This window comes from Bradysia coprophila, assembly GCF_014529535.1.
Source record: "Bradysia coprophila strain Holo2 chromosome IV unlocalized genomic scaffold, BU_Bcop_v1 contig_144, whole genome shotgun sequence".
Classification (NCBI taxonomy): Eukaryota; Metazoa; Arthropoda; class Insecta; order Diptera; family Sciaridae; genus Bradysia; species Bradysia coprophila.
Genome location: NW_023503373.1, coordinates 2,269,817 through 2,294,975, shown reverse-complemented (window position 1 = coordinate 2,294,975; position 25,159 = coordinate 2,269,817). Strand labels below are relative to the sequence as shown.

Here is a 25,159-nt window from a genome sequence, read left to right as displayed (position 1 = left end):
TACACATGTTGAATAAAAAAAAACTCGTAAGTGGAATATACCTACCTTCATAAAATGTTATCTCGCTGTAGGCTTTTATTTTATTCGTTTACTTTTTGGTGAAAATATGTAGAGACACTCTATAATATGCTATGGATATGTGTGTAAGATACATATCGGATTTTTTTTTTATTATTTTCTCGGATGTATCACTAAAATTATGAAGTCGTGTTGCAGACTGCGGTAGTAGATTTTATTTATGAGAACAAAAAAAATTGTTGGACACATTACATTCATCTTACAGTCTAAGCAAGAGCCAAGAATTTCGTTTCCATTAGAAATTATGTGCGTTGGTTCATACACAATTTTGAACTTGTGTAATTTTCACTTTGCACAGGACTTCGCATCATTTTTCTACAGAATATTATAGTGAATAGAACTCTAAATAGAACATTCCTTCGCGTTTCCTTTCGTCATTTGAAACTTTGATAAAGATACTGTACCGAATAGACCTTTAAAAAATTCTAATATCTCCTAGGAAGCAACGTTTGTTTGATGTGAGGTAAATTATAGATTGGGAAGAAATCTTTTACTCATCAACGTACTTTTTCCTATTTCCTTTCTTTGACGGAGCTTATTTTTGCCGGGCCGACAACATTTCAAGCTTTACACATTTTGACTTTCTGAATTTTCACAGCTTTCACAGCATTTTATTTGATGCCCAGGAAAATGCAATGTTTTCAAACTGTCTACTACACTAACTCCTACAAACCTGTTACACTGACTAAGTTATGGATATACAATAGGGAAACCAACGCTCAAATGTGATTTTTTATTTGTTTTTGTGAACCGACTTCACTGCAATTACAGTTCATAGAATGCAATGACAAATTGTAGCGCATGTACAGCCCAACTCGCCCAACTATAACCTAACAGATGAACCATAGAGTTACACTCGAGAGGTGCCAAGGTGACGCTGTAATTATTTGAACATGTCTGGTTTCCCATATATTTTTGTGGTTTACTTTGATCGACAGCGCCACCATGCCACCTCTCGAGTGTAACTCTATGAGATGAACACATAATAATATATGTCGGTCGTTATTTGATTAAATACTCGTCAATGTACTAAAATATTCCATTCAGATCAACAGTTCAATAAATTTTTCTTTCATTTCGTATACAATCATTTGCGATCAATAAATTTGGTGAAATGGTGAAAATAGCATCAACACAATTTTCAAATTAATCTGTTATGCGCTGTAATGTCAATGATCTTCATTATAGAATATACAACTGCACATCGTAAATCTACTACAAAACATAGTCTGTCTAGTACAATAAAATTTTCCACGAAAATACTCATACTCACAAAATATTATGAAACTCATTCACGTTCACCATATAGACGACACGATGTAAATATTGTACGAGCGGACGAGAGCGCGTATATAATACTAACCCAAAGCAAAACAACATTCTTGCATTTCAGTTTGTTTGTAAATCTCGTAAAGGTTGGACGTGGTCTCGCGTGTCTTACAAACACAACCCAACCTATAGTTTTTTTTTCTTCTGTGTAATGCTGAAAGGAAAAGAAAGAAATACTACAATTCTTGAATGATATTCTCGTTTCAATCAAATTGGGAGAAAAGTTTTTTTTTGTGTATATTTCGGTTAATTTTGCCAAACATTCATTATCATAAAATATGGAATTGTGAATAGACTTTCATTCGATTGTGCTGTTTAAGAGAGATAACTTTATTAAATGAAAATAGATAATTTTTTGATATCATATTGTATAACCCATTGGTGCACACGTAGTTATGTAGCTGCGTTATGTATCCGTTTATATAGCCAACATTATATTTTTCATATATTTCGGTTATTCCTTTGATGTTTAACTTTTTTTTTTCTTTTGGTTAAAAGTTTGTGAGGAAATCGTCGTATATTTTTCTTGAAAAATTTATTTGGGCTTCTTCAAAGGTTTTTTGGCCGCAAAAAATAATTAATGAGATGCTTTGAAGTGTGTATTTTTAATGTTCTTAATGTGTTCATTGCAGTGTCTAATCAAAATCTAATAATCTTAATGTTAAAGAACGTTTGAGCTGTTAGACGAAGTTATCAAAAGAAATTTTTATAAACATATGGCACTTAAAATAAATTTAGTGTATCGAATCGTGCTCATAAGATAGTTGAACGGAAATTATCAACAACAACAAAAATTTATTGTGTTAGACAAAACATATCGCTATTGTGGTTGGAAATAGTTAAAAGAACATTGTAAATGTGGCCATTAAAAAGAATCTTATAATTACAAAGAAGACAACGAAAAGACAAAACTCGTATAAGAACTTTATCTAGGAACTACGCACGATTTTGTTTTTTTGTTTATACACGTTATACCCATATATATAAAAATTCAACACCATTTATCTGAGTAAATGAAACCAGTGGGTGATCTATAACATGGCGGGAAATATCGTAAAATGGTGGAAGCATAAGATTTTAGGAGGATACAAACAGTTTTCAGGTAAGAAAAAAAAAATCCTTTTGTAATATTTGATAGGTTCTCGGAACAAACAAAGCAAATATACGAAACGAGAATAAATGCGGTGTACATATATCGACTGGTTGGTGAAGAAACGTTCACGCGTTTTCCTTGTATAAAGTTTCTTTTTTTATGAAGAATTCAGAAGATCAAAATTCGACTTCTATTCGATAGTCTCCGGACCCCCCAAGTTGTTAGTTTTTTTTATTGCTAAATGAAGGATTTTTGCATCATATAACATATCATTCATCTCAACTTCGGGTGATCATATCGCCACATTCCCCGTATACATTTGAAGATAAAAAGATTTTCGATGTGTCGATTTAGCTATTTTTCAGTGTAACAGGGTATCATCATTTCAACGTTATTTGTATAACAAAAAAATGTAATTGAGCCTGCATAGTCGTTTTAAATAACGAAGAGTTCAAAGATCAGACGAAATTCAAGATACCGACATTCGTAGGTTTTTCCCAATTATGTGAATAAGACGTCAGTTTTATCAAAATTAAAATACTCTTATTCACAAGTATGAAGATCAGTCAGTTAAGGTTCACATACTGTATCAAAGATACCAGGATTAAATTCGGTTTTATTTTCTCTAGAGTTGTAGAGTCTTCAGGAATACCTTTAAAAATGGCTATTTACAACTTCGACAAAAATAAGCAATTAGATCTGGGGTTGCTAGGAATCTCGCGCCGCGTCATTCAAAATAATTCACATTTTGACACATTTTGTATAAGGAAGATGTCACTTTGTGAGTTATTGTAAATGACGCGGCGCGAGATTCCCTAACACCAGATCTGGCTTGTTGCGAGTCGATTAAATTATTACGAACATAAGAGTTACAAAGACCCGTCTATTAAATTTCCTTACTATATTTCGATTGTGCTGAACAAAAATTAGTCTCATTTTCATTCTGTTTGTTGCAAATCTTTATTTTGGTACGACAGTACATGTTTATATGTTCTTACCTCAACCTGTCACAGACGGCAACATATTAACAGTTTTATTGTTGAAACTACTACTTCATTTGATGGAAGATTTTCATAGATTGATTTCAGAAATCTTTTACTTCATTTGTTTAGAACATGATTTTTGCTATATGAGACCGCATTAGTCAAAGCTTGTCGTTTATTATTGCTGTCTTTGTCGATAACATATGACAGCCGATTGAAATAGGAATAAAATAGGAATTTACAGATCCAAGGCAGTACGTCGAACCACAAATACAAAGGGCGCTCGTAACAATTTGAACGAAGAATATATTCGTTAGAAACTATTCCAATCTCTGTGTTGATCTGATAAAAAAAATTCATTTACTGGATGAAAATGAGAAACAGAATTACTTCCTGATATGTTGATGTGAGTCTATTACCACTACCAGGTCTACAAGTTTTTGCCTTTTACTACTTCATCTGCTCTAATTACTCCCATGTTTTTTGTCTCATTCCTCAGTATATTGTACTTCAAGGCACAGTTTAGCATCAGATACCAAATAATTGTAAAAAAAAACGTAACGAGTTGCTACTTCCACCAAAAATATTGCTTCATGTAGGAAACATTGAAAATGCAATAAATTAATTTTGTCCTCGTTTATCGAATGGTGTCCCTTCCATGGTCAACTGAAAGGTACGAAATGTGAAGAAAATATATTGCAAGTATCAGTACAGGTCCTCTATTTATGTCATTTGTAAAACTGTAAAGCTGTAAGTATATGGGCAGATATATTAGTTATCAGAATGTATAGCGAATGCACAAAAGCATATTATTTTCCCCGGTGAAAATGATGCACGAGGAGCGTATTCAAGGCAAAAATGTGGCTAGAAATTACAGTAATTAATGTGGGACTTTTTGTATAATCGCAGGATGTTTCCAATTTATATTTTAACCAATGAACTAGACTCCTAGACTGCTAATCGGAACCACTAACTTACCCTTGAATTTAAGCTTCCTTATGGTACAGTTTCTGGAATCTATGTATGAAACAGACTAACTAAACAAAATTGCAGTTTCCAATCAACAATAGAAAAGATCCACAAACAAATTTCCTCTAATCTGATGTGAAATTGCTAATATGAAATGAATGAAAGCTAACGTGGGGCTCATATGCTGCTACCCATATAATGATAACATAAATTCAATTTATCATTGCTGAAACTGTCACTTTGTGGATTTAAGAGAATGATGAATTGCCAATTAATATCTGTATCATAAGTGGTATTCGCGGATCATTAAATTCCAATCAATCATTTAATAAAGAACATGTCACATATATATATGATCTCTAAGTAAACCATGTGCTGTCGGTGCGGCATAGATTGAATTAAATATTTATCTTTCAAGGTATGCACATAACTAAAGTGTACGTTACTAGAATACGTATACACACAGTTTCTCCATGCAATACACAGTATATACGTATATATATGATCTGCACGTCAAATTAATATTTGATTTTTTTCCCTACTCATTAAGAAATACCAAACCGTATTCATTTACTGAAAATAAAATTATAGTCGACGTAGTGAGACCGTTATTATTTAGTTATTACACAGATACATTTTCTGCTACAACAAGAAAAATCATTATTTTTTACTTATTTTTACACTGTCTCATGAATTAACAACAACTTTCGTTCCATGTAGCCAACCTTCATAGGAACGATTGTATACACCTTTGAAAAATCTTTTCAAAAATAAATAGCAACCGAATCACACACTACTAATACCACAAGAAAGTTGAAAATGATTACAAAGAAAACATAACTGACTGTACCAACTATTGACTAACTTCGATGCGATGTTTACGAAGAAGGGAATTTGTTTCGTAAAGAAGAATTTCTGCTACAAGTCGATACTGTTTTCGATCGGATACAGTTGTTGATAATTGAGTTTATTTGTATGGAAAAAGAATGATATTCCAATTGTTACAAACATATCTTGACGATAGGAAATGAAGTTAAAACTCGTGTGGTCTACGTAAAACTACATTTTTATTTTCTTTTAGAAAATTTCTTTCAATTAGATTAGAAACGCGATAATCGTCACCTCTGGAATAACAAACTGATAACCAACACTTACACAATAAGTTTAAAAAAAATTATGTACCGACTTTTCTTTGAAACCAGTTCGCTGCATTGGTTATCGTTCACCACTTCCACACTTATATGGCGCACATAAAACTTGTCCATAATATAACGTAGCTTATATCACGTCATATAAAAGTTAACAACATAGATTTCGTATAGGCATAAGCACAGTGTGTTGTGTATATAATTTTTCGAATATATATTATAATGAAAAAGTCCGTTTTGTCGGCATTTACAGACTTGCGACAAAGGAAATACCGACAATATGTATACAAAGTGCCTTATGCGTTAAAAGAAAAGGAGAGTTCGGTCCTAAAAAGGTTGTTACATTACAAATAAATAGAAAAAAAATCAATGTTATAGTCATTGTTGATGTTCATGTTCAGTGAGGACAGGCTGCATTTGGAGAAGAAGAAAAAATTGTATAGAAAAATGAAAATGGAAAAGATAATTTTGGTTGTTCTCAATCTCTCAAATGTTATACTGATATCTGTTACGGACGTATAGTATTCGAAAATTTACGGTTTTATCACATTTAGATTTGTAAACAGTTCATTTAGTTGGTGGTGTGTTTATCACATTTAGGTTATTTTTAAAATGGTTTTGCATCCATAAATAAATTGAGGCGAGCCGCGAGCGTTATCAAAGCAATTAAACTGACTGATTTGGGAATTTCCAATTTCCACTCAGTCTCTGTTATTCATAATTTAGTCTTGACTTCAACAATTATAATTAGAGTTCATTCTATCAAACGAAAACTTAAAATCTCAATATTATAAACAACATTATTCGTATATATACAGTCAGTCAACCAGCCAGCGCTAGTCTAATCGTTCAATCTGTCGATTCAACGAATAACTTGTATGTCATTCATAAACATCTCGAAATTCATTTATATCTTACGTCTTATATCTATACCCTTTTCAAATTATTATTTCTAAGACATGAACTCGTTTTATTAAAAGATAATTAGATAAAAGCCGAACATATGACTTTGCGCTTTATATATTGTGGAAGAAAAAATAATCAGAAATTTGCGATCTATTCAAATTTGACATGATAAATTACTGGTTCAGACATTACTTGACACTAAACACAGTAGAAGAATTTCGAAATTAACATTCTGTTGGTTTTTTTTTTAATTGTTGTATTGCATTGAAGTGTACCAGTCAGAGATATTGAGGCGAATAGAATTCTGTTTTTTAACAGATTGACTATTTCTTATATACGTTAAGCTTATACTCGAGACTGGTACAAAAAATAAGTAAGATGGAAACGTCGATTATAGTTTTGCCTTGACAGTAAAGTTATTTAAATTGTGTATCCGTTGAATATTTGCGCGCATTGGCGCATTGATAAGACAGACATTTATTCATTTAATATTATGTGAGATTAACAAGATTTTATTTTCAATCATTTTTTTTCAGTCTCTGTCGTGAATAAATTTAAAACAAGTTTACCTATATAGATTTCGACAGAATTTCCTTTAAAACGTTTAATTGGCGCTGATTGATTGACATTGATTGTTGTATAGCCGTGAGGATACGATTTTTATTTACTACAAAAAAGATATATTCAAACTTGCAAGTTTGCCATCTAAACAACTTTGAAATTATATATGCTACCGTCCTCAGTGTTCATTCAAGCACATCTCTATAATATACCATTCGATTTGAAAAGATCTTCACTCATTAAATTGTTATTCAGAAAATCAGAGAATGTGCCAAGTCATGCATCACTAATACGAAAGAGATAAAAGGGCACATATGTACATATGAACTTTACCATATTTGAAATATTCAAATATTATTATTCGTGTGGTATGCAGGAATATATTGTTGTAATAACTGGTAACTGCAAAAATGTTGAATAAAATAAAATGGAAGCAAATGAATGCTGGTGTAGAGTGTAGACCGTGCAGACAAAAAATATAAAATTTGATTTGATTTCGTTCGAGTGGAAGTAACACGGTTAGTAACACCATGAAGATTTGAAGATTCGTCACTGGTAGAATACGAATTTGGTATATTTTGCTGAATATTGCATTGATAACTCCATGCTCAAGTCTTCGGTAGAATATCTATAAAAAAAACATTTGGTCGAGAGGATCGATTACCGAGTTTTTGAATTATATCGCACATTCCAGAAACTAATCTGTGGCAGCATATGTTCAGTAACCGGTTCAATTCGTCTAACAAAAAATTTAGCAGCATGCCTTTAATCGCTTAAAAAATCCGTCTCGTTATATTCATTTGAATATCAGTTTTTTGTGCAGATTAACTTTTCGAGAAATGGTTCTTCATCAAGTTTTTATTTTAACAATTTGCAATCATGTAATGTGTCAGCCACACCAGAAATCTATGATTTATTTTTGCCAGTTAAATATGGAATATTATATATGGATTGTTCTGACGATGGCTGCGAAATTATTTGATGAACATTCGTGTTCTTCATCAATGCAATCGGACATTAAAATCGTCATCCGCATCCAATCAGTTTTTCCACGCAGACTAGAGTTCTATTTAATCATGCCGAATACATATCTTCAGACAGTTAAATCGATTGGTTACACTTTACGGCGAAACGAAAAAGGTCGACAAAATCAAAGGCAAAAATTCCAATTATTTCTAGTATTCTATAGGAAACCTAAATTTATTTTTTTTCTCAATTTACACAATTCGATTCACAAACAACAACAAAAAAAAACTTTGTGCTTTCATTGTAGGAACATTTTAAACTACAAACCGACCATGTATCATATACATGAATAAACAGATATATCAGATTTATAAAAAAAACCGAAACTCTCCGACCGTAAATAATCTTCTATTTAACAACAAAATTTCAAACATAAACTTTTTATTCTTTGAATTTCTATTTTTTTTATGTTGGTCGTAACCATTTTACCTAAGTAAACCCGACATTGTTGAAGACAACTTTGAAGTAAATCATGTCGCTGAGTATGGCAGTTCTAAATGAAAAGAATTCGGAAAGAAAACAAAGTTTGAAAAAATGTCTTTCCTCTGTTGACGCAATGAATGAATTGCATTCTGAACGTTTTATAATCTAGAAATAGAAGAGTCAGTCTCAAATAACATTTCATACAAGAAACCACATTTCAAATTGCAAATTGTTTTGCCATCATTTCTATAACAGTTTGGAATCTATAAAGGCAGATGTTCGATTTGTCGGACAGTGACACGAAATTGCACAACATTACCAGCGTAATCGACAATTCAAACCTCTACAAACGGTCTCCGAATGGAAAAGAAAACCCATACATAATGAGTACCAGTACCCAGTCAAAACCATCAATCCATCCGTTTCAAAACAACTCGTTTCAATACATTTCGTAAGAAATAAAATACAAGCAAAATGAAGAGAAATAATATTAAATTGTATGACGAAGAAAAAAAAAAGAAGAAGTAAAAAAAAAACACTTAAAAATCCTCGGTTCATTCTTCAAAGTTCAAACCCCATACAATCTCGTATCGGCATCTTCTGTATTATCTTCCTCCAGTTTGCTTTCATGTTGCTGTAATATTCTTCGTTCATATAATATAGCATGGCTGCATTTTCTTGTTTTTTTTTCTTTTCTTATATTGTTGTTGCAATACTGAACTGTATGTATATTCTACATGCAGCCTTGTTTGAGTTTGAGTTGGAAAAAAAATTATTATTATTATTGTCGGCATGGGTATTCTTTTTATGTATATTTTCCTATAAAATTTTACTTAAATTTAACCGACAAATAAAAATCATATAAAAAATGATTTCACGAGGTCGTCGTCTTTCGTATTTTATGGGGAATTTGTTGATTATTATTATGAGGTATACTAGTTTTTTACATAGGTCGTTGTAGTTTCAAATTTGTTTTTAAATTGAACTGATTGACCAAACGTTTCGTAAAAGTGAATCTCAACTGGAGCGACTAAAAATTCAAAGTGGTTGTGTAACGCTACGGTGATTGGTGCTAAAACATTTTTCGAGGAGATGTACTACAGTTCATAGATCTATCATTTCAAAGTGGTTATGTAATCCATGTTGATTGGTACTAACGAACATTTTTCGAGAAGGTGTACAAATAGTAATTTTAAAACAGATTTCAAGTATCATTTCCCTTTATTTCAAAACTCGATTAAAATTTTGTGATTTTTCGATATATCTCAATAAGTATGGAAATATTTTCGCGTCGCACCATGCCGTTTTCCGGGTAATTACATGTAATTAACACTACCATTCCTAAATGTTTTTGTACAAAAAAAGAAATTGGGTTATATGGTCTCACCAAATATTTTTCCTTCATTAGTGGTAGCATACGCTCCATATGGTACATTATGTATCTTAAATTTAAAAAAAATGGAATTTAGAGTTAATTTTGAAAACATTTTTATTACCACATACACTATACATTTTATTGAAATTACAGACAGACTCGTGTCTATATCAATTATGAATTCTGAAAAAAACAGATCTCGAAAATTTTCATTTGTGGTCTGCGCGCCACTTACATATATAATCAAGTGTTTTTTCACTCATTTTCTGAATGTGTTTCACTACACTTATTTAAATAAAGGAAAATAAAAAAAACCTCTAAATTATTGTATCAACATCAAACCAGCCATATGTACGCATATCTTCGAGTCGAGTGAGAAAAAAAATCCAAAACCTAATTTCGATTATTTATTCAATATTTTAATTATAAGCATATTTATAAAATGTAGGCATTCAGAGACGTGGTAAGATCAACATTTCAAATTGAAAAACAAGTAATAAATTTCAGATATATATATATATCTTATGAGAGAATGGGAATAATAATGGCTCTATCAATGTTTTCAAGTTGATTTTTCAGTACAATTAACCGTACAAAATTTTATTACATTCGAGCGTAAGTCAGTCAACTGCATTGATTCGCAGCGTAAACTCATATAATGCTTTACCATATACCATCGGATTAATACAAAAAAAAACTTATTTCATCGTAAATGATGTACCGACGAGTAAAGTCAACCACAACTTTTTCATTTTTATTTTCTAAATAAAAAAAAAAATTCGCTTTGCCAATTGAATTATCCCGTGGTCTCGCGTAATTTAAAATTTATTATAAATTTTATTTTACACATTATAATGGTCATGTGGATGCAGTTTACTCTAGGTATATATACATTTTATGTATAAAAGCACACATCATTACACTCTATCTACAGCTCTCCCATTCGACATCAACAAAAATCAAACGAACATACCGCTCCTTTTGATATAAAGATATTTTTGCAATTAATTTTATGTATATATGAATTGTACAAAAAAAAACACCTTTAGCTCACTATACGCTTATATTGGCTACAAAAACAATAACGAAGATTAGTCTAGTCACGCTATAATGGCTTTCCCTGTTATATATATCTAGCAAATTATTTTACATTATTCATTATAGATTTGATATGCTTCATTTAACTTTTATGAGATTTAATATTGGTGGTGTTATCAACAATGTGGATTTTTTTTCGGCTTTGTAATTTCACAGAGATAAAAAGAGTAATTTTGTTCTTTGCAAGAACCATAAACGTAATGCATCAAGGTGTTTAGCAAACAAATTCCGTTCGAAGGAATTCTATTAATAAATGAACGTGTAAAATGCGAGTTTTATATAACTTAAAAAATGACTAGTCCATAACCGAAACCACATTTGAATTACCCTATAAATGGGTTCAATAAAACCAATTTTTCTTCTTCTTCTATTTTTCGAAATAAACAAACTCTATAGCAGATTGTCTGGGAATGATGTTAGATTTACCACAATAAAATAAAATAATTTTTAATAGTCAATAGTAAAAAGTGACTCAGAAAAACCAGAACTCACAATTATGGTCGTTGCCCATTATACACCAATAAAGAAAGAGAGAAAAAAAAATCATAAAATAAACATTGTCGTTTTATCGGCTATATAATTTTCGTTATTTTAAAATAAATAAACAACAAAATTAATCGAAAAATATATCGAACTATCTTGCTTGACACGAAAATCACATTAATCGTTTGGAATATTAAAATGTAGTATACTATTTACTAGGTATCCGTACACTATACTCTTCGAATGGAATCTATATAACGTATTCGAATATACCGTTTGATAAATTTGAAAAAGATGAAAATTCTTTTTAACATTTTTTTTATCAAAAATGTTACTTTATGTAAGTATTTTTAGAAACCGATTTCATTGAAAGAGTACATAAATTGTTAGTAAATGTAGTCGGTGTTGAAGTGTGGAGTGTGGTTGATTTTCTGAATTCAAACGATGAATGAATTATACACAATAAGAGTTTTCGACGGCGTTTATCGAAATCTATAGGAATTTCACTGAAATATTTCGATATGGAAATTTTCCACTTCATTTTTCTTTAAAAGAAATTTTTCGTCAGATTTTTATTTTCGGTCAGGATACCGGTGTTTGAAAGCATAAGACTTCCGGTATCATCTGATAATATCGAACTAAATTTTTATTACTCTCTCAACCGGAGATGCAAGGTGTAAATTCTGATGTAAGTGTCAATGGAATTATTGCATGAATTTAACACCATTAAACTTAGGTGTTACATTTCGTATAGACACAAAATTGATTTTTTTTTCTTGATATTACGGCAATTTGTTTTAATAACCCGGCAAAATTTAGCAGATCATAAATTTTTATTTGTTTATTATTCATTTTTGCTGATATTATTGCCATTTTTGAATGAATGTGCAAAGTTTTGTATTTTTTGTATCCTTAACTTATGTTTGTTTTACATAATTGAACACACAAAAAAATGTAAAATTTGCGAAAGTAATTCCTAATTGAATTGAAAACCCATAGAGCCGCTAAGAACAAAGAATGTAGCTTAACTATATACAACTATTCGGTCTCATAGAGCACATTCATAGCAAGCATTATCAGAATATTAATGTAAATATTTAGAGACTGAGTAAAACAAGTTTTTGCAAAGCTCTGAATTATACGAAATCGAAGAGATTATACTCTTGTACCATACAATTTCGTATAGATTTAGCTTCAATGTATAATATAACACAATATAGGAAGGTTGACACAAAATATATTACGTAAAGGTTATGATCGGTCACTTACATAAAATAAATTCGAAAATTAAATTGAAAATCTTATTGAAGCTTGGTTCAAAAATGCGATATGCAAACATTGGATTAAATGAATGCAACCCACATATGAGTAAATTGTAATTTTGTTGGAATTTCATTAAATTTACAGACCGTTTACAGGGAAGAGTGTATAGCGATATAATTCATTAAATCTGGTACTTCTTTTGTTCAAATGTTTTGTATGCAAATTCTTTTACTTAGTTTGTTTTAGCAAATATTTTGATATATAACAGAACATTGACTAGACATTTTCACAGCCGTTTTTAGAGATTTTTGATACGCGTTTTCGAGTTCTTTCAACCAAAAGTTCAATGTAGTTAATCTTTATCTTCCCACAAAAATGTCAGACTAAAGAAACCTTTTTTCCTCAAGCATTTAAACGAACTTATTATGCACTTTCTCGAAATTTTTTCCTTCATGCTCCATACGTGTGATGAACTAACTTTTTCTCTGCATAGAAAAATTAGTCAACACTTAATGCTGAGAGTAAAAGAAGCAAAAGCACCGTAAAGTTAATTACATTCGTTTGCAATCAGTAGCATATTAAAATGTCTATTTAAGACACGTGTTAAAGTACAGCTTCTTAGTTTCTCTTTCTTTTCTAACATTTTTAATTAAACATCAGAGTTAATTAAAATACTTTATGCTACAAGTGTTCACGGTGACAGATTAATATTAACCGTGAGTTATAGAACGTAATGGTTTCGTAGACGAGTTGTCATAACTAAAATAATATTTTATTTTGTACAAAGGATATAATGTATTAACGTACGTGAACAAACAAATTAATTACAGAGTGCGTTTATATAAATGGGAAAATAGTGCAATTAGCAGAACTATTTTCGTTCTCGTTTTCCTTTTTTCTAGCAAATTGTGTGGTACGGTTTATTACAACACGACAAGATATTATAGGATTGTCGGTTGTGCGTATACACACCTACAAAATTTGTTGGGTTGACTTTCGGTCTAATCGCTATGCATGGCAATTTGTAATGAGTGTATCGCAAATTTTATTAATTATCTGCAATTTGTTTCATTTTATTTAAAGAACGACTGAATGTCGTTGAGGAAAACCAAAATATTTTGAGAGGAAGACATTTACGAATGACATAAATAACCGCAATACGGTACTTCATACCGATTACTGTTTACTCATCACAATTTTTCTTTTCCACCTTCAAGCATTCCCATTCATTCATTTAAGGTGTGGTCCATAAATCAATTTAAAACGCTATCGAAATATTTTCAACCCAAACTGAATACACATTTACAGCGAAAATAAATTCAATCACAATATGCCAGCAACACACTCTCGACACAAAAACCGATTCATCCACCACATAAAACGGGAAAAATAGACACACCATCCCCTAGAGGATTGAATGACATAACATTTAATTCCAATTTTCCTTTCCCTCTATACCCCATAAGCTCAGGCACACAACACACTAGAGATGTCTGTCAATATACCCAAAGTGGAATTTCGAATTAAATTCGCATTTTGTGTCTATTATGGATACGTAAAACTTGAACATAATTCCTCAGTGAAGAGGCAAAGAAGAAGAAAAAAACTCGACAACACAATAATAGATTCCATTATTACTGGGATGGATGGATGGGTGTTATCTGTATTTATTCATATACATTTCGCATTGGTTATGAGGGTGGCTTTTATGTACTTGTCATTCGACAAACTTCTATGAAAAGCGATGCGTTCGCTTACCGTGAATGTTTAACACAAACATTTCGTAAAAATAAATCGAAACTTTTTGGGGAGTTTGAGCTGCGACAGGCCGATACTATGAGTTCACATTTTGTAGAGTGGTAGATGGTTTTACGGATATTGATTTATGTGCAGCACTTGTAGAAATATTATTTTCAAATTTCGTAAAAGAGCGTACTACGTTCAGGGAGTAAATAATTTTGCTACAATTTTTTGTATGCCCATGGCATAAGTTGTAAGGAGTTAATCCATCATGTCATGGTATTTGATTCAAGTGACGTGACATGTACAAATATATATATAAGGAAAGTATACGTAAACAGCGAAGGGGGACCCAGAGATTCACGTACAATATTGTATGGAGCTCGTCAGTGTAATTTGTTTCATTATGAAGTGCGGTCTGACTGTATAATTGGATTTTCGGTGTGAATAAGTAAATTATTTCAACCGTGAACACGGCGTCGTTGTACAAATTGAAGACATGATCCAGTAATGAGCTTAGACATTTTGTTAATTTAAATCGAAGTCTTTTCCGACGTTGATGTATACGTTGATCCTTCTGCTCAGTGATGGCTGTCGTGGCTGTCAATGAAACCCACTTTTTTTTAGAACGGAGAGCGTTCGATATGTTTTTGTTTTTCTAAATCAGAAACTTTATTTTTCCATGTCTCCAATTCAACTAAAACAAACATATCACAATGTGAATGGGACAGACGCCTGTTTCATTTTAATTGTCAGAAAGTTTTTTCAATAAAATTTCTCACTCAACGGTTGTTTTTACTTGGAAACATTCACATTTTAATAATCAGATGTGACAGTTTCATTAAAACGCATTACCATCCTAAAATAACTCACATTTAACAATTTGTGTTGACAATTTAATATATTTTTTTTTTTTGTAAAAATAACATAAATGAATTCAGATAGCTTTATGTCATCTATTCTTAACACTCCGTTCTGTTATAAAAGTTTGAAAAACTTTTCAAATTTATTTTAGTTTTCTTGATGCTGAGTACTTCCCTCTTCACTTTAAGATGATTTTGAAAGAATTTCCATTTAACATTGTTACTAAAGAGTTGACATGAGTGGCTCTAATGCAATTGTTTCGTTTAAAATTTCATTAATTGTACACTCTTTGTGTTAATAGACGTAGATCCTGGGCGCGTATTAGTCTCTCATTAATACCATATTACTACTTAACCCAATACGAACAATATTTGGTATTTTTCAGCGAAGGCTCTATCAATGGTTTGCCTAGTGTATCCTCAGTTCAGCCCCACACATTGCAGAAAATCTGTCCCTAATGACAATAGAAATCTGAAAAAAAGTGTTGAATGGTCTGTCAAATTCAGAAAAATTTTCTATAATGTCTGAGATAGACTCTAAGTCTACTCTTGTTAAGACCTAAAAGTCATACAAAAAATGTTGTTCACATCACGTAGTGTAATATCGTAGTAAAGATTTCAAAGTGAGGTTTTATGAAGGACTTATGTACACAGAGGCTCCTAATCTATAAAAACTATTCTTCTTCATTGTTCAACTTCTTGACTTAAGTTGGTACACACCTTTGATCATACAATTTCAACCAAATATATTTCAAATTGTTGGTTTTTATTAGTCGACGAAAAAGTATCGTATTACCAGTACAAACAGCCACCCGTAATTTATATATCCTTACAAATATCAGTATAACTAGAGTAAAATAATCCCAATTCTAAATTAAGACTGGAAATCTTCGATATAATAGAAATGTGTTAAAAATACCATTTTGATTTTAATAGTCGGTTTAAATATCAAAGCAGAGAATATAAAAAAAAAACAGAGAAGATACTTGACATCACCCTGTCAACATATTAACCATAATATACAAATTCTAGTTTAATAGGTCATAGACGAGAATTTATTCGATAATTCGAACTTCAACATTTTAATTCAATTAGAAGAATTTTCACAACAACTGAACACTCTGAGAATTATTAAAATGTTAATTCATTTATACGAAATGGGTTTTGATGACGAAAATAAAGTTTAAACGAACTAAAAAAAAATGAAATTTCTCTTAGAAAATATATATTTGTTTAAAACACTCATCTTTTTGATGTTCCATTTCCAATCCAAATGTCTATAACCATAAAGATTTCTATACGCTTTACTTGTACATTTCAAGAATGTTTTCGAAAAGATGAATAGTTTTTTCTTCTCTTCTTTAATGTTTCGATGGCAGTCGAGATAATACGCGTAGGAGGAGGTTTTTCTTTTTCATTATCAACAAAATGAGAAAACGCTTTTTAACTTTACTTGAGAGATCTGGTTTATGTAATTTCTACCGACAGCAACCGCTGAATAAACCATTTGAAAAAAAAAAGATGAAACAATGTAGCTATTATGTGAAATGAATTTTTCTTCTGTGTTGTTAATTGATGTTCCTTATGGATGATGTGTAATACGTCGGCGATTGTATTCGATTTTTACATATTTTGTTTTCACTGAATAAATATCAATGAATGCTACAGGGTGCAACATGCTTACAGTTTGATACAATATTTAAACTTAAAATCCAAAGAACACACAATAAGACTAAATAGCCTCAATACGAACAACACACACTCTACGGATAATAGCGGCAGAGTCGAAATTTTGCTTGATTTTTGCAAGTGGTTCCAGGTGGTTCCGGGTGGTACCTGTGGTCCAATCGAAAAGTGATGTATGGAAGGTGCCCCTTATTTTTGATCATGTACAAGTCGTCCATACATCATTTTGTCCAAAAACTTCAAATTTAGCTGATATAATTTTGGGTCATTTTGACTCTGCCGCTATTATCCGTAGAGTGTGTGTTGTTCGTATTGAGGCTATTTAAATAAGACGGAGTAAAACTCTTTCGTCAATGACCGTAGCGTAAAAATTCGTTTCCGGAAGTCTTGGCGAGTAAAATATACTTTATAATGGGTTGGAAATTGTTATATCGACGTAACGCATCCCTCTTGTATTGTAATAGCAGATTATGCACCTCTGTCCAAAATGTTTATTTTTACGTATTTATCGTTCTAGGTAGAGAAAACTTCAATTATTGCTTGGACATTGTAATTTTCACTATCGGGTAGTTCTTGTTTTCGTCGCAAGCTCAGCTCGTCAATAAAAATCATTTAAACCACAGCGAAATCTGTGGTTGCTATCCTTAGACTATTCCAATATCAATCTCATAATTTTAAGAAAAGAGTCTTCTATTCAAGTAGCATTGTTCTAAAACATTTTTTTATGTCTTACCTCTTACCTCTTACGAACAAGCTCTTGTTCAGTCTGAGCAAAAAAAAAATTCGAAGAAAACGTTTCTGTCAAAAAAAAAAGTGCCAGGTCAGGTACACACATTTTTTGCTCGAGTGAAACTGAAGTTATTGTATGCTTACAAACAAACTCTGCTGCTGATATCCATGTCTACGGTACATTGTTTTCCCTTGATAGGTTTTCAATGACATAAATTTCTTAAAATTAAATTCTTTTCACTGTTTTTTGCTTTCATGCGAAGTACTTGTAAAGACCATTTTTTTCTCCAATTGTTCGCTTTGTTGTTCCATAAATTGTAGGGGCAATTAGTAGTTCTGTTTGAGATAAGACAACTTCATTTACACCCTGTATCGAAATAAGAATAAAAGTCTGCTAGACAATAACCTTGAGGGGCGCCTCTCTCAATCACAACAACACAGAATATTATACCGAAATGATTCGCTTTGATTTGACGACCAAATCTGTTTGTTTTTTGATCGTAAAATGTTTTTCAGCCGCAGATTAAATATTTTATCTTAAATATGTCTTTAAATATAATTACTAAAGCTTCCATTAGCGTTCTTATGTCTTTTTATTATAATTTTTTTTTCCTTTTAATTTTATATTTTCCACTACCGGAATTTACGAGCAAACAAATACAAAAATCTTTTTTTTTATTTCTTTTAAAAGTTTTAAATATATTATATAAAAGAAGAATTTTATGAAAGAAGGATAAAAAAAACTCGTTTCAACGATTTTTTTCTCTCGAAAAAGTGTATGTGTACAGTGTTCTCAAAAATAAAAACGCGATCAATGCCGCGCCATCAAAAAACACAGTGAATAAAAGACTTCACTTAGACACCGCCATATAGTATTTTTATGAGTTGAAATTAGTCTTTTTATCGTCGTTTTTTTCTTTTTCTTCTGTTTTTTTTTTCTTCCATCGTTGCGTTGAACTGTTATTATACCGCTTTCGATGTCTCTTTCGTCTTATTTCTTTGAGATATACTTACTCTGGTATTATTCTGATCTCTGCTTCTTTTATTTATAAAAAAATATATTCTCTCTTTCAATACACAACAACAAACGATCTGGCAGAGTAAGTGGTTTTATAATGGTTAAAAGTGCATTTTACGATAACATTTTCTGCATACTTTAATTTGAAGAATAGCTTTGAAACGTAGTGAATTTACATGTTTGTTGGATTTAACTCTCTGATAAATAAACAAATAATTAACGTATTTCCATTTGTCTTTACAGTTTTACAAGAGTGCGCAACAGATTCCGAAGAACTCATTTATCCATTACGAGCACCGTCAACATGCAGTGCACCGCCAGATTTATTAATGACCAGTGACCGAGAACCAATCGGAATGAGAAGTCCACAAAGTACGCCGAAAAATGTTAAAATTACAACTAAGACAAAATTGTTGGACGAAACGCCAACGGAGAAAATATGTTTAGAGGTAAATAAATTGGAATTTGATTTGATGCGATTTTCTGTACTGGTTTGGTTTGGTTTTATAATGTCGCTAGAGTTTTTAGAAAAATTTTGTGTGTCCTATATGCAATATGAATGAACTTTAATATAAATGTGTCATCAGTGTCCAAACTTAATGTCTCTCAGATTCGGATTATAGTCCTAATAATTATTGTTGTACAGTGCCTATCTTCAGGAATGTAATTCCATAAAATTCCTAAAAATTATTTAAAATTTCTTTAAAATTTCTTTAAAATTTCTAAATTTTTGAATGCTTGGAATTTCAGCATGAATTTGATTCAGCTGTTTTTCAGCTGATCCACACACATTCTAAATTTTTTATACGGTTGAAGCTGCTACGCCTTTTGTGGTAGTCGTAAAACCGTATAACAGTTTTGATTGTTTGTGTGAATCAGCTGAAAAACAGCTGAAGCAAATTCAGGCTGATAATTCTGTGGGAGGTTTTAGGAATTTCATAGAATTTTTAGGAATATTTAGGAATTAAATAGATTATGGAATTTGTTGACAAGTGCACCGCCACAGGCTTCAGCGGGTTTAGATGCTGTTGACAAATTCAAGTTTAGTCGGAAGGCTACGCAAATTGCTTGGGGAAAAGGGACTTCACCTAGTCCAAATTAAAGACCTTGAACATTTGAAATTGCAAACCAAATCAAATCAAATGATCGACTAAAACTGTTGAGAAACGTAAAGCGCTTCTATTAATAATCACTAAATCTGTTACTTCTTATGTTTAAATAACCGCTAAATACAAAATCTTTTACTTCATTATAAGTGAATGTAAAATGCATGAAGTTATACAAATTTCGCTAAAGAAGGGGAATGATAGCTAAAGTTTTCGCTGATTTTGCAAGCAGTTTCTAAAATAATCAGAACTTAGTTTCTTTACACACCAGTAGTTATGGACCATAACTTATGGTTGCATATTACTGAATTACATGCATCGACGAAAATACATTTCATAATTCGAAAAGCACTTTCGACCACCACGGTATGAGATATTAGATTTTTGATATGTGAGGTAAAGAATCGAGACTTGCCGAACAAAGAACAAGTTTTCGTGTATTTATTCACCTCAGGAATCCGATAAGGGGAGTGTTGTTATACTCTTGACCAAAATTTCTATAAAAGTTCATTCAAATCAATTCCTAATAAAGGGTATATCCGTAAATTAACAGACGCTCGCTTTTATTGATACAGGCTGTTCTGTATCATTGTGATACTTTATTCAAGTACCGATGTATTACCGAGCCATAGGGGTCACATAGAATTTATTTCCGCAGATGTCAATCGATATCAAAAAGTATCTCCATGTATACCAACATGATATCGTTGCCGACTTATAGAAAAAGTTTTAAACGATTAAAAGGTTCGTTTAGAACATCGATCTTTCCGAACAATTTATCGAATAGACGTTAATGTTTATTGAATAAATCGTTAAATCCACATCTATAAATGCTTTCGTATTACACACATTTTAGATCACACAGAGATATTACCATTTTTTTGATAGTAGTTTTTAGTTCGGTGTTACAACATACATACATGGGTATAATGTTTAACAATAAAGCAACAACACAAAACACTTAAATCGTTTGATTTATTTATTGATGAATGGTTATGGGATTTATCAAATATTCATTGAATGAATATTGGTTTATTGAAGCACACACATATTTTCGATATGAGTCAACCGAACCAGATGGTTTGTGTGTAAAGTCTTTTTTTTCGGTTTTCATGTCCATGTTTTCTGCTTTGTTTATAGTAGGGATCAAGTTGTTTGAACGACATACATATAGGTTCCGATTGTATACAAAGAAGCAGCGATATTAAATTGGTAATCTTTCTATTTTAGGAATTTACATGTGATGTGTCTGTGGAAGGAGGAAAATCATCTCAACCGTTGCAGTTTTCTTTCACATTTTATGATTTGGATGGTCACCATCATGGCAAGATCACGAAAGACGTAAGTAATCTAAATCTAAGAAAGGAATGACTAGGAAACTAACTCGCTTTTCTCCACTAAAAAGGACATTGCTGGTCTGGTGTACACGATTTATGAATCCATTGGAAAATCAGTGGTTGTTCCCCATTGTGGCAGTAAAACGATAAATGTACGATTAACGGTGTCACCCGATGCTAAATCGAGAACCAAAAAATCAGCAGCAATTGCGTCAAGGAAGCAACGGTACAAACCGCGTAAACTAATACAGTCTGATGATGAAGACTGCAGTGAAAATCATTCGCTGGATAAAAATAAACGAAAAAATGATCCGAAAACTGTATCATCAACTACAACAGCCACTACTACGATACCAGCGGCTGCATTAGAAGGAAAGTGTAATCTATACATAAGCGAAAGCCCTACTGGTAGCATACGATCTTCCAAAGAGATCTCACCCTGTTCAGCTGAAGAATCTGTAAAGAAAGGAATTGAATGTCCAAATAACACACCGAAAATGTCGATCAATAAGAGTGGCATAACGCAGGATAGCGTCTACGAAACCATTAACAATTTAAAATGTTGTGCAAAACCGAATCTTCGGATCGATGAAGATATTATCGAAGTAAACGGATGTAGAGAATGTTCAATGCAATGTCCACTCATTGATGTGTCAGTGCCATGCAAACCCATCAGTACGAGAAAGGTGTTGCGGAAATCCCGAGCTCGGAAGCAGAAAGCTCAAGAGACTTGTCATGCACGCGTGAGGAGTTTATCAGTCGGTAACGAAAACAGTTTTCGGAATGACATGAACAATGGCAATCCGGTTGAAGGTGCTGAGGAATGCTTGAATAATCTGCGACGAAACGACCTGATTGACATCATCCGGGAAAGTATGGAGAAAAACCGACTGTGTTTTCAATCTACTGGGTAAGTCTATTTGACTCAATTGAATCAAACAAATTTTCACTCAAAACATTTTTCCAACAGAAAAACCACCGAGAGTCCCACCAGACATCGTCATCGGTCGCACACAATATCGAAATTTGCTGTTGATCATCCGCATCCCATTACAGACTCGAAAAGTCCATCGAACAATCATTCGAAAGCAAATCGTTGCGGCTACGATTCATTTCTTCATGCTACCATGTGTTCGAATAATGTTGCTACATCGATACAGCCTGCGCTAGTGGTCAATAGTCCGAAAATATTACAAAACCACAACAATCGAGTGCAACGTGCGAAGCACAAGTCGAATGAAATTCATCTGACAGCATCACCACAACTCCAAGGCTACACCAAATTGAATTCCATGCACGCTAAACTGAACATGTCAATGCTAAACCAACTGAATCCTCATCTAACGCCCGAGCAGAAATTTTCCCGCACCATAAATCATGTGGAAAATTGGCTGAACGAACGCGATCAATTGTTGACGAAGACCAACGATCTGAAAATTCTAAAATTCAACGAAGACAACAAGAACAAAATGAAAGACATCGTCAAGGACGAGAAGAACATCGACAATTTGATCAACACGAAAATCTTTGTGGACAAATTGAAAATGACCGAAAAATGTACGGAAAAATTCACCGAAACGCCGAAAAAGACGTTCAACAAGGAAGCGCTCCTGTCACGGAAAGCGGCCAAGGCAACGCGCAACTCGACCAAAAACCAAAATCTCACGGACAACATGAAGCAGAAAGGGCCAGTGATGGAGTACGCATCGATACCGATCACCGTCGATCCGAGTGAGTGTGAGAATTTGCTGCGCGCCAGTTCCGATGAAAGTAGCCAAACGACGGCCACGTCGAATCAGCAACCGGGTACGCCGACGAATAGCAATACACACATTCACATCCATCATCATTTCCATCATTTTGAGAATGGTAGCGATGTTTGATTGGACGCGGGGTGTACAGATGGCGGTGGTGGGAGGAAAAGCGGAATCGTTATTAAAATTGTTTTAATTTAATTTCCTTTTTCTTTCTTTGTTTTTATTAATTAATTTATAGATTTTTTTTTTGTTCTTTTGTATATGTTTGCAGAGAAGGATTTTTTTTTTGAAAAAAAGAATTTTTGATTTGACTATTTGTCGTTATAAGTTATCATTATAAGTAGATAAATTATGAAATGGTTAAAGAAAATGTCATATGAAAATAATATTTGTCTTCAGTTCCTACTCATCTCAACGTAATTTAAACAAAAGTAAATTAATAATGACACTGTGTATCAACTTTTACTCCGTTTAAAAATATGAAAATGTAAAAATCCCACGCAAAATTTATATTAATCAAATCAATTGAATCGATTTATACAATGAAAACAACTAGGAAAATTTAACTGTTCCAAATAGCTAAAACAACCCGAAACGAATTATATTCGCAAAAAATACAAAGGCTTAATATTTAAATCCAAAAAATAATCGAATGTTGGCATTTTTAGCTCGCAGATAAAATATACTCTGATTAAATTGAATGTGTAAATGTTGAAAAAACAAAACGTTTTGACTAAATATCACAAAGTTTTATATCGATTCGGTGAGCTTAAATTCATGAAAACAATTGTAAACGCAGGATTTTATTTAAATTTAAACAAAAATATATACTCAGAATTGTATACAGATGCAAATAAAAAGACTGATTTCCTAATCGAAAAATTATGTTGATTCCTTTGTGCTCGTTGATTTTCGTCATAAATTATGTCACTCTGAAATCGTCATTTTTTAGAATCCCCGTCGAAAATGTATGAAAACTTAAAAACAATAATTGTATGGACTGTCACACTGGTCCAGGACCACCTTCCTCCGTTGAAGCGTGACATACTTTATGAGTGACCTAATATTTTGAGGCGATCATTCACATCAAATCTGCAATATGAAAAGTAGGTGCTGGATCGAGGGGGAAACCACTGGCCAGAAGGGTGGCAAATCAATTTCTAATTCCATTCAATTCCGTTTAATTACCTCAATTACCGGAGCAACTCGTCTAATTGCCGGATTCGCAATTCAATTCAATTTCTTTAAATTCCTTTTCAATTTATATTGGTACTTCCTGTCAATTTCTTTCAATTTACATTAATTCCTGCCAATTCCTGTTATTTCAGTCGTTATCGATAACATTGCCTTCGAGTCGGTAAGACATGTTTACTAAGGGTGTCGAAAATGTTTGATCCAAGGACAGAAAGAGGGATTCTTTTGAAAAGCAGCCTATCGAAATCGAACGCATTTTCCTGTGGACTTTTTATATGTGGTAATTCATTACATCCTCTTTATTTCCATCTTTGAAAATAGGAGACACGTAACTAACCTTCCATTCGGATGGAAATTTCATTTCCGACAAAGACTTATTAAACTTACTTATTAAACTTATTAAAGACTTATTAGACTTATTAAATCTAAGGCAGACTTAGAGACAATGCGAGGTTCATAAAAAACATCATAGGTATAGAGTCAGGACTTGCTACCTTATTCACATTAAAGCCCTTGATAGCATCTTGGATATCTTCTTTGCTAAACGAGTCAACCGACACCTGATCATCACACTGATGAGTGAACGGGTCATAGATAATATCATCTGAGACCTCAGCATCAACGCTATAAACCGAACTGAAAAACTGTGCAAACGAATCACATATAGACTGTCTATCGAAGTTTATCACGTCACCGAACTTCATACTGCTGGGAAATGAGTTAGTCTTTCTGAGGGATTTGGTGAATGCAAAAAAGCACTTAGTATTCGACTTCAACTTGACCTCACAATCATCCACGTAATTACTGAAACATTTCTTAATCTTTTCTTTAACTTGTTTTCGCAATCGGGAAAACTCCGCCTGAAGCTCCTCTCTTTTATCCACACATGCATTGTTCTTCAATTTACACTTAACGCTCTCCTTTCTCTTAATAAGCAAAATCAGTTCATGTGTGTAATAAATCGAATAGTCCCTCGAAGTGGCCACAGTCTTCG

General features: G+C 32.3%; 1 protein-coding gene across 1 annotated transcript; it reads left to right on the top strand.

Moving 5' to 3' along the window:
• The first annotated feature begins 1,465 nt into the window (after positions 1-1,465).
• On the top strand, positions 1,466-23,853 carry LOC119071160 (protein naked cuticle homolog). The gene is made up of 5 exons (XM_037175915.1): positions 1,466-2,509; positions 19,015-19,220; positions 21,108-21,218; positions 21,283-22,124; positions 22,185-23,853. Exons 1-5 carry the CDS (start codon positions 2,446-2,448, stop codon positions 23,095-23,097), a joined length of 2,136 nt encoding a protein of 711 aa, XP_037031810.1. The 5' UTR covers positions 1,466-2,445; the 3' UTR covers positions 23,098-23,853.
• The last annotated feature ends 1,306 nt before the right edge of the window (positions 23,854-25,159 follow it).

Excerpts from the sequence above, each read along its gene's own strand:
- LOC119071160 (XM_037175915.1), top strand. The coding sequence starts at position 2,446 with ATGGCGGGAAATATCGTAAAATGGTGGAAGCATAAGATTTTAGGAGGA. Across the intron at positions 2,510-19,014 it reads AGGATACAAACAGTTTTCAG|TTTTACAAGAGTGCGCAACA; the intron begins GTAAGAAAAAAA and ends TTGTCTTTACAG. Across the intron at positions 22,125-22,184 it reads CTGTGTTTTCAATCTACTGG|AAAAACCACCGAGAGTCCCA; the intron begins GTAAGTCTATTT and ends TTTTTCCAACAG.